At 39.8% G+C, this 15298-nt stretch overlaps 1 protein-coding gene across 9 annotated transcripts in view; it reads left to right on the top strand.

Annotated features, from left to right (window-relative positions):
* Nucleotides 1–15298, top strand: part of ARID1B (AT-rich interaction domain 1B) — a 450798-nt gene that overhangs the window by 265676 nt on the left and 169824 nt on the right. For 6 of the 9 annotated variants that reach the window (XM_047102157.1, XM_047102156.1, XM_047102159.1 and 3 more), the window contains one exon: nt 3987–4028. The exons of the other annotated variants lie outside the window; for them this stretch is intronic. In XM_047102157.1, the coding sequence (XP_046958113.1) occupies nt 3987–4028 (42 nt within the window). The remainder of the gene's footprint in view (nt 1–3986; nt 4029–15298) is intronic. 9 annotated transcript variants of the gene reach the window in all.

Below are 15298 nucleotides of genomic sequence, written 5' to 3'. Positions count from 1 at the left end.
CACTTTATTCCAACATATGTTCTCATAATCAGTGCAAGGCTATGATGTGATTTCCCACACCTTTGTCAGTATTGTAATTAACCAACCTTTTTAATCTTGGTAATCTTTAGTGAGAAAAATGGAATAACGTTAGGAGTTTGGATTTGCATCCTTTTGATTATGAATAAGATTCTTTATATACAATGAAAGCATCACTGTCTCTTCTTTTTGTGACAGCGTGATCCTGACTTTAGGGAAAAAAGTTTTTATTAAAACGGGACATACGTTTTGCATAGTTTTATTTTAATGGAAACACTGCTGGATTTTTGTATTCTCTGCTTTAGAGGTGAAAGTAGAAGGGACTTCAGAAGTGGTTCAAGAAAGAAAAGTGCAACCTGTTTCACTTCCGAATTCATAAATTCACGTTTTCCTGATTTTCTTTATTGAATGACTGGAAACTCAAGTGGTTTGTTTTAATTTTGGTGGAGGTAGGGGGCGCCTGGGTGGCTCAGTCGGTTGAGAGTCCGGCTTTGGCTCAGGTCATGATCTCGCAGTCTGTGAGTTCGAGCCCCGCGTCAGGCTCTGTACTGATGGCTCAGAGCCTGGAGCCTGTTTCAGATTCTGTGTCTCCCTGTCTCTCTGACCCTCCCCCTCTCATGCTGTGTCTCTCTCTGTCTCAAAAATAAATAAACGTTAAAAAAAATTTAATTTTGGTGGAGGTAGGGTTCAGTAGGCTACTTGGGAGAGAGAAGCCACTGGAAGGTTTTTTTGTGCAGAGTGCTGCAGAGGCATCGCCCTGCTGCCGGTTTCCTGGTGATTTTCAAAGTTCCCTACGGACGGAACCGTTTTAGCCACTGGTGTTAAAAAGAGTTGATTGTAGCATCATTGCAAATAGCATGATTTACTGGAAAGGGCCTTGTCTGGGACTTAGGAAGCCTCTGCTCTGCTAGCTTGCTCCCAGCCTGTCACACCTGGGAGCTCCGGACCCCCTGACAAGTTCTGTGCCCTGGGATGCCAGCTGTGCTTCTCAGCAGGGTCCTCTGTCTTTGCACTTGTTACAGCGTCTGTGCAGAGAAGGAGAACATTGGGGGAATATGTCCTAATTTTACAGTGGGCAAAACCTGTGACCTTTCTTCTGGGCGGTTTTTATAATACTGCCCGTTTAAATTCCCCTCGCCCGGCCCAGACTGAAGTTTAAAAAGAGAAGTGACACCACGGATAATTCCATTTGGTCCTTTCTGTATATGAATTTAGTTTTTAAATGAATGTTTCAATACGTTTCATTCAGGCATTAGGACCAGAGTAAAATTCGTCCCTTTTTCTCTTTTACAGTAGCACTAAGCACCATGCCTTGCATGCAGCAAATATCCAGAAAGTCTTTGTTAAAGAGTCAGGTGGATGTAAACTGTCAGCACTCTCTCTTCCCAGTACATGATTAAGTCTTTCCACTGAGATGTACTAATTTTTTCTAGTTGTACATTCCTGTTTTAACCTCAAATTGTGACTACTTTATAGCCACATTAAATTTGGTGATAAAGGTTGGTTAGTAATTAAAATCCCATCAGATAAACACATATCTACTTCTAGTATATGTATAGGAATTATAGGTGTTTGAGGCTTGTGAAATATAAAATACTTATTTTCTGTTTTGAAAAGATTTAAACTGACGAAAGGATAAAACTCAGCAGATCTCTGCTGAAAGTGAAGTTGAATGACTACTACCTGAAAATTGTTTGTAAAGGTTGAAATACTCCCTTACTCCCACTAGAGGGGGATTCCTTCCAACTTAGGTAAAAATGCTCTTAGATCCAACAGGAAAACCTTTGTATGACATTGATCTTTCTCTTTTATTAAATGGAAGTTAATTTCATGGCTTTTAAATCAGCTGTTTTTGTGTTGGTATTGAAATATAAAGCCTCTCAGAAACAGAAACAAAATATAAAGGAAAATCTAAAGTACAGCTCAGGAGAGCTGGAGTGCATACGTATTTAAACCACAGTGCTTTTGAATAAAACAAAATACACTTTTTGAGTCGGTTTAATTAAATTGGTCAATACTTAGGAATTGCGAACCTCTTCAGCCCTCCTGGAGACAGAATCTGGGGTGGAGGAGGGGGCTGACCTTTTGAGATCCACCTCCTGGCTCCATACTCCAAGTTCTGTCTGTGTCTCTGTCTACCAACAGAGCCACACGGACTGTTCCTAAATTCCACTTGAAAGCTTTGCTTTGCTGATATCTCAAGTTGTCAAATACATTGAAGCCATAGCTTTAAATAGATTTCTATTTGCTATTGAATTTTCTTGCTACTTTGGCTTTTTATAATATGTTAAGCAAATGCAGAACTCACTTGGGGATTTTTTTTTTTTTGTAGATTTAAACTTCTAATACATTTTGAAAGTAATTGTATGTATATTAAAATATCACATCGAGGGTGAATATACCTAACATTAATGTATGCAGCTATGATCTATGTATATAATTTAAGAGCAAATGTCATATAATAGCCTTTACAGTAGTTAAGATTCAGCAAATGCGTTATTTGTCCTTTGCCTTTAACAAAAGTCTTCACTGTTGATTAGAAGTTTTAATGTAAAAATATTTGAGGTTAGTCATCTCCTGTTGTGAAAGACAGGACTTAGGAAATTCAAACATACGTAAATTGCCAGTAAATTGCCAATAGCCGTTGCTCCCCCCTGCCCCCCATGCCCTTAAACAAAGTCTATAATAAGATCTTGCTTCTAAATCTAACAATCAGCTTTGGAAATCAGAGCGTAAACAGACATGCTGTCAGTGAGTCTTATAATGATTTTGTACTATAGTTGATCCAACATTTCACATTTGGTATCGGCAACATATGGTTTTCATCGAAACGAGTCTGGTCACCTTCTCACTTCGTCACCGTGTGTTTCTCTTGCTTTGTGCCCCCCCCCCCCCCATCTCTGTCAGGTGCCAGGTGGTGGGAGAGCCTCACTTTCAGCGAAGCAGTTGGAGAATACAATTTGTTCCTCATTTCTTTTTCGACCCCCCTAATGGATGACAATCTTCTCGAAGTGGTCTTCCTCTCTCTCTTTCCTTGCCCTCGAGGGACGAATCCAATTTTGTTTGATACAAGAGCCATTGGATAGGCCTGTGTGCCTTCCACTTCAACACCTACCACAAAGGCCTGATTTTAAAGGGTTTAGAACACACAGCCAACCTGCCAGTCTGGTGCCACCGCTCCCCCCCCCCACTGTCTCCCGAAGACACGTAAAAACATTTGTATCGCCTTCCTTCCTTGCTCTTTTCCATCATATATTGGTACTTTGTAGTAGTCAAAGTTAAAAGCTTTACACACCAGACTGAATAATTATGTTTAAAAAACAGTAATTATCAATACACGTCTTGTTCCATGCGGCTTTTTAAATTCATGTTAATGAGCTCTGTCTTCTCATGCACAAGACTGACAGGCAATTTTGAAGTTTTGCCATCATTTCACAACTTGTTGCTTAGACCCGGCCTGCCTTTTCCCGAGTATTGCTCTCGGCAGCCTTGCTCTGCAGCATTCCACAGACTCAGGACTGCCCACTCCGCTGTGAGCAGAGCGAGAAATCACTAGCAGCTTCACAAGCATGATGAGGTTGCACTACGAAGCATAACTTTCCCCTCACTGTCCATAAGAGATCAAAAAGTATATGCAACATCTTGTGATTGAACTGGGAAAGGTGATTCTCCTAACTTCCCCAGATCATTTTGAGAAACTCCTACCACCACGTCAACACGATGGCAAACAGATTAATTTAATAGGAGCTCACCCTGTTACAAAACTGGAGCCCAGGGCAGTGACCTGGATTTCGACCCATCCAACTCTTGAAGAGAATCCCAGATCCGTCTTTCTTGACTCCGGGCGTACATTGAACCCCAGTTTTCTCCAAACTCTTGGTTCCAGGCCACGCCCGTGCTCTGGTGTCTGGCTAGACTCAAAGAACGTTTTTCAGAGTGCCTAAATTATGTTTTCCTTATGATTTCAGGTTGAAGTCTTGACCTCGGAGGATACCGCCTTTGGACTCAAGGTGTGTAGTCTGACGTAGCTCACTGTATAGGTCCCGTCAGCTCCCCTAAGCGCATAGGAAGGCTGAACGGATAGGACTTGCTTTTATTATCAAATGCGGAGTTTCTAAACTCTCCCACAGTTTAAGAGTTGCCCTCACTTGTGATTACGATTAGACTGTGGTAGTATTTTCTTTACCTTCTTTCTTTGTGGTCTAGAGTATAAGAAATAGTACAGGAAACCACGTGTTTCCATTAGTAGCAGTTGACTTTGAAGTTTGAATTCGCCATGGAACAGGATTTACTGAATGGCCCCCAGGTTGGGAGTGCCACCACCACGACCGAAGGTTCTCTGAGTACTGTTTTGGTTTACCACTCTACTTTCATTAATCCATTTATTCATTTTCCCTGCTTCAAATACTTACTGAACCCCTGTGTTCCAGTCGCAATTAAATCCCCGTTCCTGCCCTTAAGTGGCTCACAGTCAGTTGGTAGGCTTAGGCCTGTAAACAGATCCGTTGTCCTGCGGTGTCCTTGTCTCCCTGCTAGAAGTGTTGGGGGGTGGGGGTTGTTGCGGGAGTGGGCGAGGCCGAGTGGGAAGGCATTCTAGGAGTCTGAGCCCTTGAGAGTGGATTATATTTATAGGCAAAGGAGGAGGACAAGAGAAACGAGAACTATTTTCAGGTCAGGACAACCATGAAAAAAACCAGAGGGAACTGAAAGTAGTTAAATTCTGCCTGGGTAGCAAGACCAGAGGTTGAAGAGGTTAAAGATTTGAATTTTATCCTATAGAAAAGGCAAAGCTGTTAAAAGATTTCAAGCCAAGGAGTGGTTAGATTTGCAGTTTAGATGAATTTGGCCACTTTGTGGAGGATGGACTTGCCAGAGACCAGTGAAGGGCAGTTGAGTGGACCAGGTGAAAGACCGTGTGGACTGAGCTAGCCTAGTGAAAGAGTAAAACTAATCCTTCAGTCTCGGGGACTGGTGATCCTTGGGATATGCAGGGTGAGGAAGGCAGAGGAGCTGAGAATAAGGTAAAGAAAGAGGTGGTGTGTAACAGTGAGAGGGCAGACACAGGAGGGGCGGAAGAATTACAGTCTTCCAGGCCTGTAGTGTTTTCTCAGGTTGACTTGCCTTTTGGACGTGTATTGGCTAGGAATTCCTTTTTTTTTTTTTTTTAATTTGTTTTTTAACGTTCATTTATTTTTTTGAGACAGAGACAGAGCATGAGCGGGGGAGGGTCAGAGAGAGAGGGAGACACAGAATCCGAAACAGGCTCCAGGCTCTGAGCTGTCAGCACAGAGCCCGACGCGGGGCTCGAACTCACAGACTGCGAGATCACAACCTGAGCCGGAGGCGGACGCTTAACCGACTGAGCTACCCAGGAGCCCCTCTTTTTTTTTTTTTTTTTTTTTTAATTTGTTAGTAATTCTTAAACCATATAAATAAATCGGCAAGAGGCATTATTAGGGGAGTCTGACTTCATTTTCACATAGAGATACAGAAGTACACCACCAATTACTTTGGAAGTTGGAAGTTTAGGAGAATAGTTGGTGGAAACTTTAGAGCAAAGAGAACGGGTAACTACTCTTACCTGACTCCTGTATGTGCTACATCTTTGGCTTAAAACTAAAAATTAGTTACTTGTATTTTTTCCAAATTTTTCTCTACTTAACATTCTGGATGCTTGGCATTTTATTAGTACAGTTTAATAGTCGGGCTGCAGTTGTTGGCGGATGACGTTGTAACACTGCCAAAATCACGGCCGTTCTGAGGTTATAAGCTGAGCGAGGTTTATGTCATAAATGAATACAAATTAAAAGTGAAAAGATAAGTTAAGACTTTATAAATATTTAAATATTCGGTAAACTGACTCAAGTTTACCTCAACGTGTTTTTTCTAGCTCTGTATCTGCCAAAAATTACTAAAGAAAAATTTAATTATCAAGAGAGCCAATTCAGTGCTATTTGCAGTATGTAACATATCGTCATCGTTTGAATTTTTCATTTTTTCTTTAATGCCCAGCATGCATGGCAGAATATTCATTGCATGTTTAATAAACCTGTAGGGTCAGTTCTTGTAAACTCATCTCCATAACCCTTCATCCTCACTGTGTAGGCGGCGGTACTGTGGGACGGTTTTACACCAGCAGCTCACCCGGTCTGCCCCGCTGTGTAAGGCTTTGCGTTTGTTTTCCGGCGAAACTAGCAGCTTGCTTTTGTAGTCTTAATTCAATTTGTAGAAACCATAGTTGGAAATTGTTCCCCGGTAATTCAGTGATTTTTCAAAGAATTCGAAGCTTTTCACTTTTGCATGTCTGTACCAAAAAGTGTTTATCCATCTAACTAAAATATGAGAAATTTGATTTTTTTTTTTTTTACCACTTCATTATCTGCCAGTCAGCAAATACATTTTTATCTTGTTTCTTAAAATGTCTCGGTGTTCAGTATTGGTCAAGTTTCTGAACACTTATTCACAATTGGCCTTTTTTTCCTGTTTTTATGCACTGGGAAAAATAACTCCGATATCTGACTCCCTGCTAGTACATTGTTGGCATCATCTTGGCAAATGAGTAGGATGCCAGAATGTGTGTCTACCCCCATGGAGGTCTCTGATCCTTTTGGTGCTGCTCTTTAATAAGAACCTTTGCTCTTTCTTCACCTCTTTTTTTTTTTTTTTAAGTTTATTTATTTTTGAGAGAGAGAGAGAGAACCAGCGTAGCAGGGGCAGAGAGAGAGAGGGACAGAGGATACGAAGCAGGCTCCACCCTGACACCCTGACAACAGAGAGAGCCTCGTGCAGGGCTTGAACCCACGAACTGCAAGATCACGACCTGAGCTGGAGTTGGGCGCTTAACCGAGCCACCCAGGCACCCTGTTTTTTGTTTTTGTCTCGCCACTATCTATTTGATCACTTCTTGGATGCTTCTTCTTCTAAGTCCAGCTGAAACCTGCAAGCTTCATATTTACTTAACGATTGAAGCCTGCATTTGTCAGTCTCACTGGAAAATAACTTAAACACGCTGGGACCCAGCAGTACAAGCAGCCTATTTTTGGGTGTGATTGTTCCTGCAGCCCAGGAAAACCAACTTTGCATTCATTTCAAACTATCATGACTGTTGGTGCTGTTTTGAGATTAATTTTTTCCAAGCTAATCTAAGGAGAGAGAGCTGTGCTCTTCCTTACACTTCTCAAATCTTAATTTCTCAAATCCTGATTCGTCGTTTTATTAGGCTTATCTCAGTCAAAAGTAACTTAGAATTTGAAATGCTAATAACTATATCTCAGTATACACTTCAGCTGTTTTCCAGTGGTTCTAATTTTTTCCTCTGAATTAAGGCAACTTTGATTTTCTGGAGTTTGTTTCTATGTTTAATTAATTTAAAATCCTGTGCACTTATAAAAACAATTGCAGTGAATAGAAGAGGTGCCTCAAAATAAAAAAATGAGAGAATATATTAGGAAAGGAAAGTTCTACAAACTGTAGACCACTGATCTTGACTTTGGTTCTGATCAAGACTTGAACATATTAAGAAATGTATAATTCTGTAGAATAATAAATCAGGAGTTGCAGGCACAAGCCAACACGGGTTAGTTCTTTTTTACAAGATAAGCGTGCCTTCTGTGTCGTCAATGGACTAAGTAAAGCTGTTAGTAATAATGAGATGATAAATCAGCTAAGGAAATATATATAAAATTATACTATTAAACATAGAAAAGGCTAAAAATTTGCTGCTGCTGAGTTCTACAGAGAAATTTATGGTAGAGAAGTAAAAAAGGGGAGTGAGTAAAATATTCCTGGGTCATTAAAAAGATTAAAAAGGAAGACTAGATAATCATAACTTTTCCATGAATTTCTTAAGAGATCTTCTCAAAATCTAAATAAATGACTTTAAAATTTCACAGTCATGAATATCTCTCGCCTTCTCGTTTGTTGTGGACAGCTAAGTCAAGAATCCTAAAGAAGCAAGATTGTTATTTAATCCACTCCCTGTGGGTCAGGGACTGTTGTTATTCTCAGTATTGGGGGAGGAAATAGAAATTGACACGGATAATGAATACCAGAAGTGGGATTGGAAGCTGGGAGATCAGCCCCAAGGCCCGTCCTCTTCCTTGAATGTCCTAAGAACCAGTGAGGTCTCTGCTCCCCTACCTGCCTCCTCGCTGCCCCTCTCCTCTCATCTGTCCCACCTCTGTCCCCACACTGCCCCTCTTGCTAAGGTCCCCATCGGTCCTCTCGCTTTATTTGCCTCTTTGTGGCAGCTGCCTCAGTTGGCCTCTTCTTCCTTCTTTGGCCCTCTTCCTGTGGTTTCCCCAGAGGCGCTCTGCTGACCCTCCTCCTGTGAGCGGGGCTGCGGTTTCCCTTCTTTCTCCTCCTCCACAGCCGCACGCGTCGCACTCCGCCAGACTTCTGTCCTTGGTTCTCCTCCTTGGAATGTGTAGTGACCACCTCTCCATCCTGCTCCAGGGCTGCTGCCTAAACATCCCGTGGAGTGAATGGATATGCAGAAAGCCAAGACAAAGATTTAAAAATACCTCCCTTGTTCGGTACAACTTTTCCTGGGGTCAATTCTCAGGGCTTACTTGTTTGGCTGTAATAGCATTTGGTTACCAAAATCATGTTTAGCTTTGTTTAACTTTTACTTCCGAAAGGTGGGTGGACAGAAGTGCATAGTATACATTATCAGTTCATGTGGTTTACAGTTCTAAGGAGGCATTAGAGTGCCACAAATCCAAAGATCCGTGGATACACCCCGTTGGCTGGCATGTTCTTTGGAAAAAAAACAAAGCCTGCCTTTAGTGCCCTTTTTTCCCTAGTTTTCGATAGAAACTCTGACCAAAAAAAACAGGTATGGGGGAGGTCATTTTAAAACGAATGGTAAGGAAAATCCAGGGGGAGCACATGTGTTCTGTAACAGAATGGGAAGAAGAAAAATGTAGACTGTAGGTCATCAGAGGAGCGCACCAGTGGCAGAGCCCTCCACTCTGGGTACCCTTCAAGCTGCCACTGTTCTGGGGAGAAGCACACCGACCTGTTCCCTCCGCCCCCACCTTTTAAACCAAACCCTAAGAGAGGTGTAGACAACTCAGGAAGGCCTTTTCTCCAAAAGCCTATTACAGGACCCGTTCTTCATTTCGTCTCCTCCTTTCTGCATTTTCCCTCTATCTTTTCCTGGAGCTCTATTGTGCTAGAGTCCCAATATTTTATCCCTGCTGGAGATCCTCCAGATCCTCTGGTCTAGCCTTCCTCCATGTTAGAGACGGGGAGTCAACGGCCAAAGGACCTCTTGTTCCCAGGGTCCTAGCTCAGTACTGGTGAAGGTGAGAGAGAGTAGAATGAAGGACTTCAGTAATCTCGTAATTTTTCCTAATACTTAAATAAAAATTTTTAGTATTTCCTCTTCATACTTAGTATTCCTCACCTTTTAATCCTAGTTTGGCAATATTTTTTTAGTATTTGTTTTAGGCACCGAAAATGTATTACCACTCTAGAGAAAAGTCTACAAGCTTAAAATACCTACAAATCAGATTTAAAAATAAATACTAAATTTGTTTGTTTGCTCTGGTATATTACTTTTTATCCATCTGTTGATTGATTAAACAGCTTAGAGAAAAAAGACATCAAAGTTCAAACTGGTCTACTAACCCCCAATAACAGAGCCTCATAACTGTATTGAGCTCTTAACTTCCTTCCCTTTGAACCTAACCTTACACCTTGCCTTCCCTTCAAATGAAATCCCGTCCTCATGTTGCATTTCAAATTTCTCCTACCTTCCAGTCTCAGTTCACACCCTTCCTCCTCTGTGATGTCTTCCCTCAGTATTGCAGCCTTCTGAGCTCTCAGGCTTGGAGCTTACACAGCGCTCACTGCCTTTGTAGTTTGCCCTTGAACAACACGGGCTTGAATTGTGTGGGTCCACTTAACACGCGATTCTTTTCCACAAATACAGTGCTGTAAATGTATTTATGGAAATGCTATGGTTTTCTTAATAGGATATTCTTTTCCCTAGCTTACTTCATTGTAAGAATACAATATATAATACACCTACAAAATACGTGTTAATCGACAGTGTGTTTTTGGTAAGGCTTCCGGTCAACAGTAGCCTCTTTAGTAGTTAAGTTTTGGGGGAGTCAGAAGTTATACACAGATTTTTGAGTGTGTAGTTCTAACCCCCGTGTTATTCCAGGGGCAACTGTATTTGGAATTTCTCTTTTGCCAACTTGGTTTTGATCTGTATGTGGGAAACAGCGTGGTATGGCCTGGCCCAGATCCATTATGTGGCATTTTTTTTCCAGCAAGATTGCAAGCTTAGAGACTTCATTTTGCTCATCTTCTTATATCCATATTGACTTGCACTTGGCTCACGGTACATAGGTGTTGCTGATTATTTAGAGCTCTATTGATGGTTTAACAGTTGTGATTGTTAAGAGCAGAAAACCTGTGATGTTAAATTAATATTACTACTGCCTTTTTTCTGTTCTGAGGTTTTCTCTCTGATTCTCCCATTATCTGGGTTAACGTATTAGCTTGTCATTTCATATTGTAGAGCCCAACTGAAAGCAGATTTTGTTCATTGCCAGTGTTCGTTGAAGCTGTTGAGTGGTTCTGGTTGACACTGAAAACCAGTGGGTTCCAATGTATCTCACTATTAACTTAAATATATGTGTTAATCCAAGTTTTGTGGTTAGGTTCACTGATTCCATTCAAACAAATACCTGTGGCTTATACGTGTTATGTGCGGGGACTGCCATAATAACGATAAACCCCTGCTTCCGTGGACCTTACATTCTTGACACAATTTTGGGAACCATCTTATGCTGGGAAGAAATTCTAGAAAAGAAGCAAGTTTATTCTCCTTTTGGATATAATTGTATGCTACCCTGTAGTACCATTGCTTTAATTGAGTGTATTTGTTGTATTCCAAAAACTGGAGTAGAATTCCAGTGTGACTTATAAAACTTACAAATAACAAAGGGATTCGTCATCTCCAAAAATAATTTCAAGTGAAATAAATGTGAAACTTATTTGTGTTTTTAAAACTAAGGTACTTTTAATTATGGAAGATTGTATAGCTGGGGGAGCATATCGGGGAGTGACTTCAGTCACTTTTGGACTTATTCCTGTATTTTGACATCTCACCATGATGAAAATCGTCTATATTTCCCTCCTTTCCTTCTTCATATAAAAGTAAAATGTTAAATAATGCAATTTGTCATAATTATTTGTTATAATGGCTAAGGAGGAATTAGAATAAACCACTGGTAGCCTATCTCAGAATGTGCTCCTTTGGGTAAATAACCAAAGACATGACCTTGGAGAAAAGTGGGAGGATGTTCACCTGAGTTTGCTTTCTTTTCTGACTGGTTCATCTCACAGGTCTGCAGCTTGATCAGGTCTCATTACTTATTTGCTCATCTGGAACTACGCTGTCTGGTTTGGTAGTTACTAGCCATGTGTAGTTATTTAAATTTAGATTAATTAAAATTAAATTAAAAATGCATTTCTTTAGTTGCACTGGCCACATTGCAATAGCTGTGTGTTTTGTTAATGGCTACCATATTGGCACAGTGCATATGTAGAATATTTCCATCTTTGAAGAAAGTTCATTGGCTGGAGCCAACAAAACTTCCAAGTATTCATATGAACAAGACATTTTAAGGGAACACATTTTACAATAAGAATAACCATTTTTTAATTGATAAACCCCCAAGGATTAGAGCACGTAAGTAGAAAACAGAAGGAATTTGATGTCTTAGTAAAGTAACATAGAGGGGATGTTCTGTTCAGTTAAAATAATGATAATGATGATGATAATAATAATAATAATAATAATAATAATAATAATAGTGTTGGTATGTCCCGTTGGATTTTTCACATAGAAATCTTTTAAACAGGATTATGAAATAAGGCATTCTTTTGGTGACTCTTGCAATGGGCCATTCATTGATATGCTCGGGGTTATGTCTGGGGGCTATTATAGTATTCTAGATATAGAATGTTTAGCTTCACATAATAAGAGATTGCCATCTGTTAAAATGTCCTTCCTTTTATTAATGTCACCACATGAAAGCTGCATTAATCTTCTGTTTAAAAACACATCTAGTTTTTCCTTGTAAAGCTACAGTGACTCAGGTGTTTCTTAGTCGTTTGCATCTCCATACCAGGGTATATGTTTTCTAGTGAATTTACTTGGCTAACTAGCTTCTGTGGGTGTGACTGTAACTCGGGTAAAAATCTATTGAAGGTGAACAGTGTCATTGAGATGAAACCAGCAGAGATTTACTTTTTGAGGTTTATAATCTTCTTAACACATATTACTTTTCAGCAGATAAAGGATTTGTTTTTTTAACTTCAATTTTTTTATTTATTGAAAATCTACTAGAAATATTTAGAGAAGTAGAGGGCCAAGTTTATTCTTTACTGCGTCAGTCATCGAATCTGAATCAAAATGATAGAATATATGTTGATGAAGCAAGAGAATTTCCTGTGTCTCCGTGAGAGAAAAGACTGGAGAAGGAAAAAAAAACCCATAGCGGTTCTCAAGTCGTGATTTGGGAATCCATGTTGAGTTGCTTGCTCCCTTCTTTTGTTAGAGAATTTCCCAGCCTCTCCTTCTGCCATCTGCTGGTGGTTCATACACTTACATGTTTGATTTTAAAAACAAATCTGCTTTATTCTTATTTAAGAAAGATTTGGGGGAAAACGTTCCATTTATATTCACCTCTACTATTTTGGTGTCGTTTTGCTTGTCATGTTTAATTATCTTTGTAAAGGCTGTTTTAGCTTCTTTTTCAACTCTGCCTCTAGAGGAACGCATGAATATAAAATTGAGAAAAGACTGAAGGCCAAAGCGTATGCCATTAACAAATAGAGAGTCACAGGTCTTCCTGGTTACAGGAATTCAGGGCCGTAAGGGCTTATTTGAGAGTTGTTGAGGTCTTCCCTGATTTCTGAATTTGGATTAAGTACGGAATAGCATTTCTGTCCTGCTTTTTTTGTAATTAAGATTCCTTAACTGGAAGTGAGCAGACCTATGTTCTATGTGAAGTCTTAGTAACAGGTTGGAAAATTGATTACTTGATCAGGTTGTTTTCAGCCCTGAAAACAATACGAGGTCTCCTTGTATTCACGAAGTCAGACCTTCAACTCTGTCCTCATTTGTTATTCTTCTGTTTCTCCCCTCTACTGTTTACAGCCTAAGCTGTTCCCATCATCTTGGGAAAAACATCAGTATTTTTTGTCTACAAACAAATCCTTCCAGGAAATAAAACTAGGCAAAGGTTTTTTTGTTTTGTTTTTTTTTTTGTTGTTGTTTTTAAGAGAAAGTATAGGAATTTTATTTCCTGTCACCTTTAATCTCCTCTTCTAATCTTCAGAGCCGCCTTGACTAATTCTAGAACCTTAGATTCCTGGGTCAGTTATTGGTTCATCATTTCTGCAAAGAGGAAAAGTAACCCCAAATATTAATCTCAATTTTCGTCCATAGGGAACAAGGCCGAGGAAGGTAAAGTGACATATTTGAGGGCCTGTTTAGTGGCAAAGTAGAACAGAAATCTAAGTTTCTGCCTCGCAGGCAAGTGCCCTTTATACAGAATTACAGCAATACTGGGATTCGTCCTTCCAGTACTGGAACTGGATATGAGATTGAATGTTACAGGAATGTCATTTTTACAGCTCGAAAAGAGTCTAATGTTGGCGATTTCATATGGTTCAATTCAGTGTACTAAGGCTCTCCCATATCATTTTAGATCTATATTCAACAATAAAAACACTATTTTTCTTTAAAAGCTGTTTATCCCAATTGGAATGTGTAGGTGCACACTGTCTGAAGTATTAGATGATCACAAGATGTTTGTAGAGTTTAATCGGCATCAAAGTACCCACTAAGCCACATAACTCAATAATGTGTGAAGTTTCCATAATATGCTTTGACATCAGATAAAAAATAAAATACTGTATCATGACCCAGTGTGTTCTTAGTGTGGTAGGACTTCCATGTCTTCTAGACCAGATACTCTGTCAGGTGATGGCAGAGGGCAGACTTGTTAGATGGATCTCCTGACTGCGTGGCATGGGTCGCCAGATCGAGTAAGTACATTTGCGCAGAAACGTTCACTCTGATGGTGGTGAATATAGGAAGATGAGCGAAGGGGAGCATAATGCAATACAATTCGTACCTACTTTTGTCAGACTTACTTTGGTGTTTGTTTGTGTGTTTTTGTTTTTTTAAAGATGTTAGAAATTAAACATGGCCCCGGGTACTGTGGATTTCAAAAGTGACCTGCTTAAGGCAGGAAGGGGTTAGGCTTGAAAGAAAGCTTATTTACTTATATATTCTGGAGTTTGATTGACTCCATTTTTCTCTGGGGACATTATTTTGGCACTATTTTTTGAGAACTTAATTTTCAAGTAATAATAAAAATGCATTTATTCTCCTCATCCCCACCCTCAAACACCTGTTCATTTGGGACGTGCACAAATAATTAGAGGCGCGTTTCTGGGCTTGCCTATAAAATTCCTTAGCATCGAGTTACTGTGACGATACTGATAATCATCAAGCTGCTTATGATTTTGTTGGGAAGAAACAAAGAAATTATTCCAGGGGAAATGAGGGATGCTTTTGATTGCGTGTGTTTTAAGGTTCTCTCCGATGCCAAATTTTAAAGCCAGTTTTGTTTCTTCAGATGGTGAACACCCTCCTCCTCCCCTCTTCCTGCCTTAAATCTGGCTTTTACCCAAGGCATGTCAATTTTTGCAAGTCAGTTGAGAATGTCAAAGTGACTGGTGTTGAAAGAGCCAATATGTTGGGAGATGCTCAAAGCCAAGTAGAACATTTATGTGAATTAAAGAATATATTAGGAGATGATTTTCAAAAATCAGATTTGGGGGGGGGGGAAAACCTGTTGAATTAATACTTGCATACCAGATGTATCACTGATAAATACGTGTAACAGATACTCCCCAATAAGCACTAAAATTACCATTTTACAACTGAAGTAATGTATCCTGTGGGTACATTTGCAAAGATATGCCAACAAAAATACATGCAGAGCTCTTGAAGTAATAATGCAAATAAAACATTTCATATTATAATTTTAAAATAACACGACTGGAAAGCAAGAAAAAGTCTGGGAGACTATTTGTTGTGTCTCAATTCTGCTTTTACTCTGGTCTTTTGACAGTTGGCTTTTGGATACTGGATAATTGTTTTAGTGCCTGTATATGTGTTGAAGGACCGGATTGTCTGACGGAGTCGAGGCTGGAAGTCTCATAAATTCTCGATACTCGAAGT

The sequence above is a fragment of the Lynx rufus genome, unplaced genomic scaffold (genome assembly GCF_022079265.1).
Source record: "Lynx rufus isolate CCGP_SWC_20201006 ecotype Redwood Valley unplaced genomic scaffold, mLynRuf1.p SCAF_6, whole genome shotgun sequence".
Classification (NCBI taxonomy): Eukaryota; Metazoa; Chordata; class Mammalia; order Carnivora; family Felidae; genus Lynx; species Lynx rufus.
Note: the sequence above shows the minus strand (reverse complement) of the source record. Positions and strands in the feature narration are given on the sequence as shown.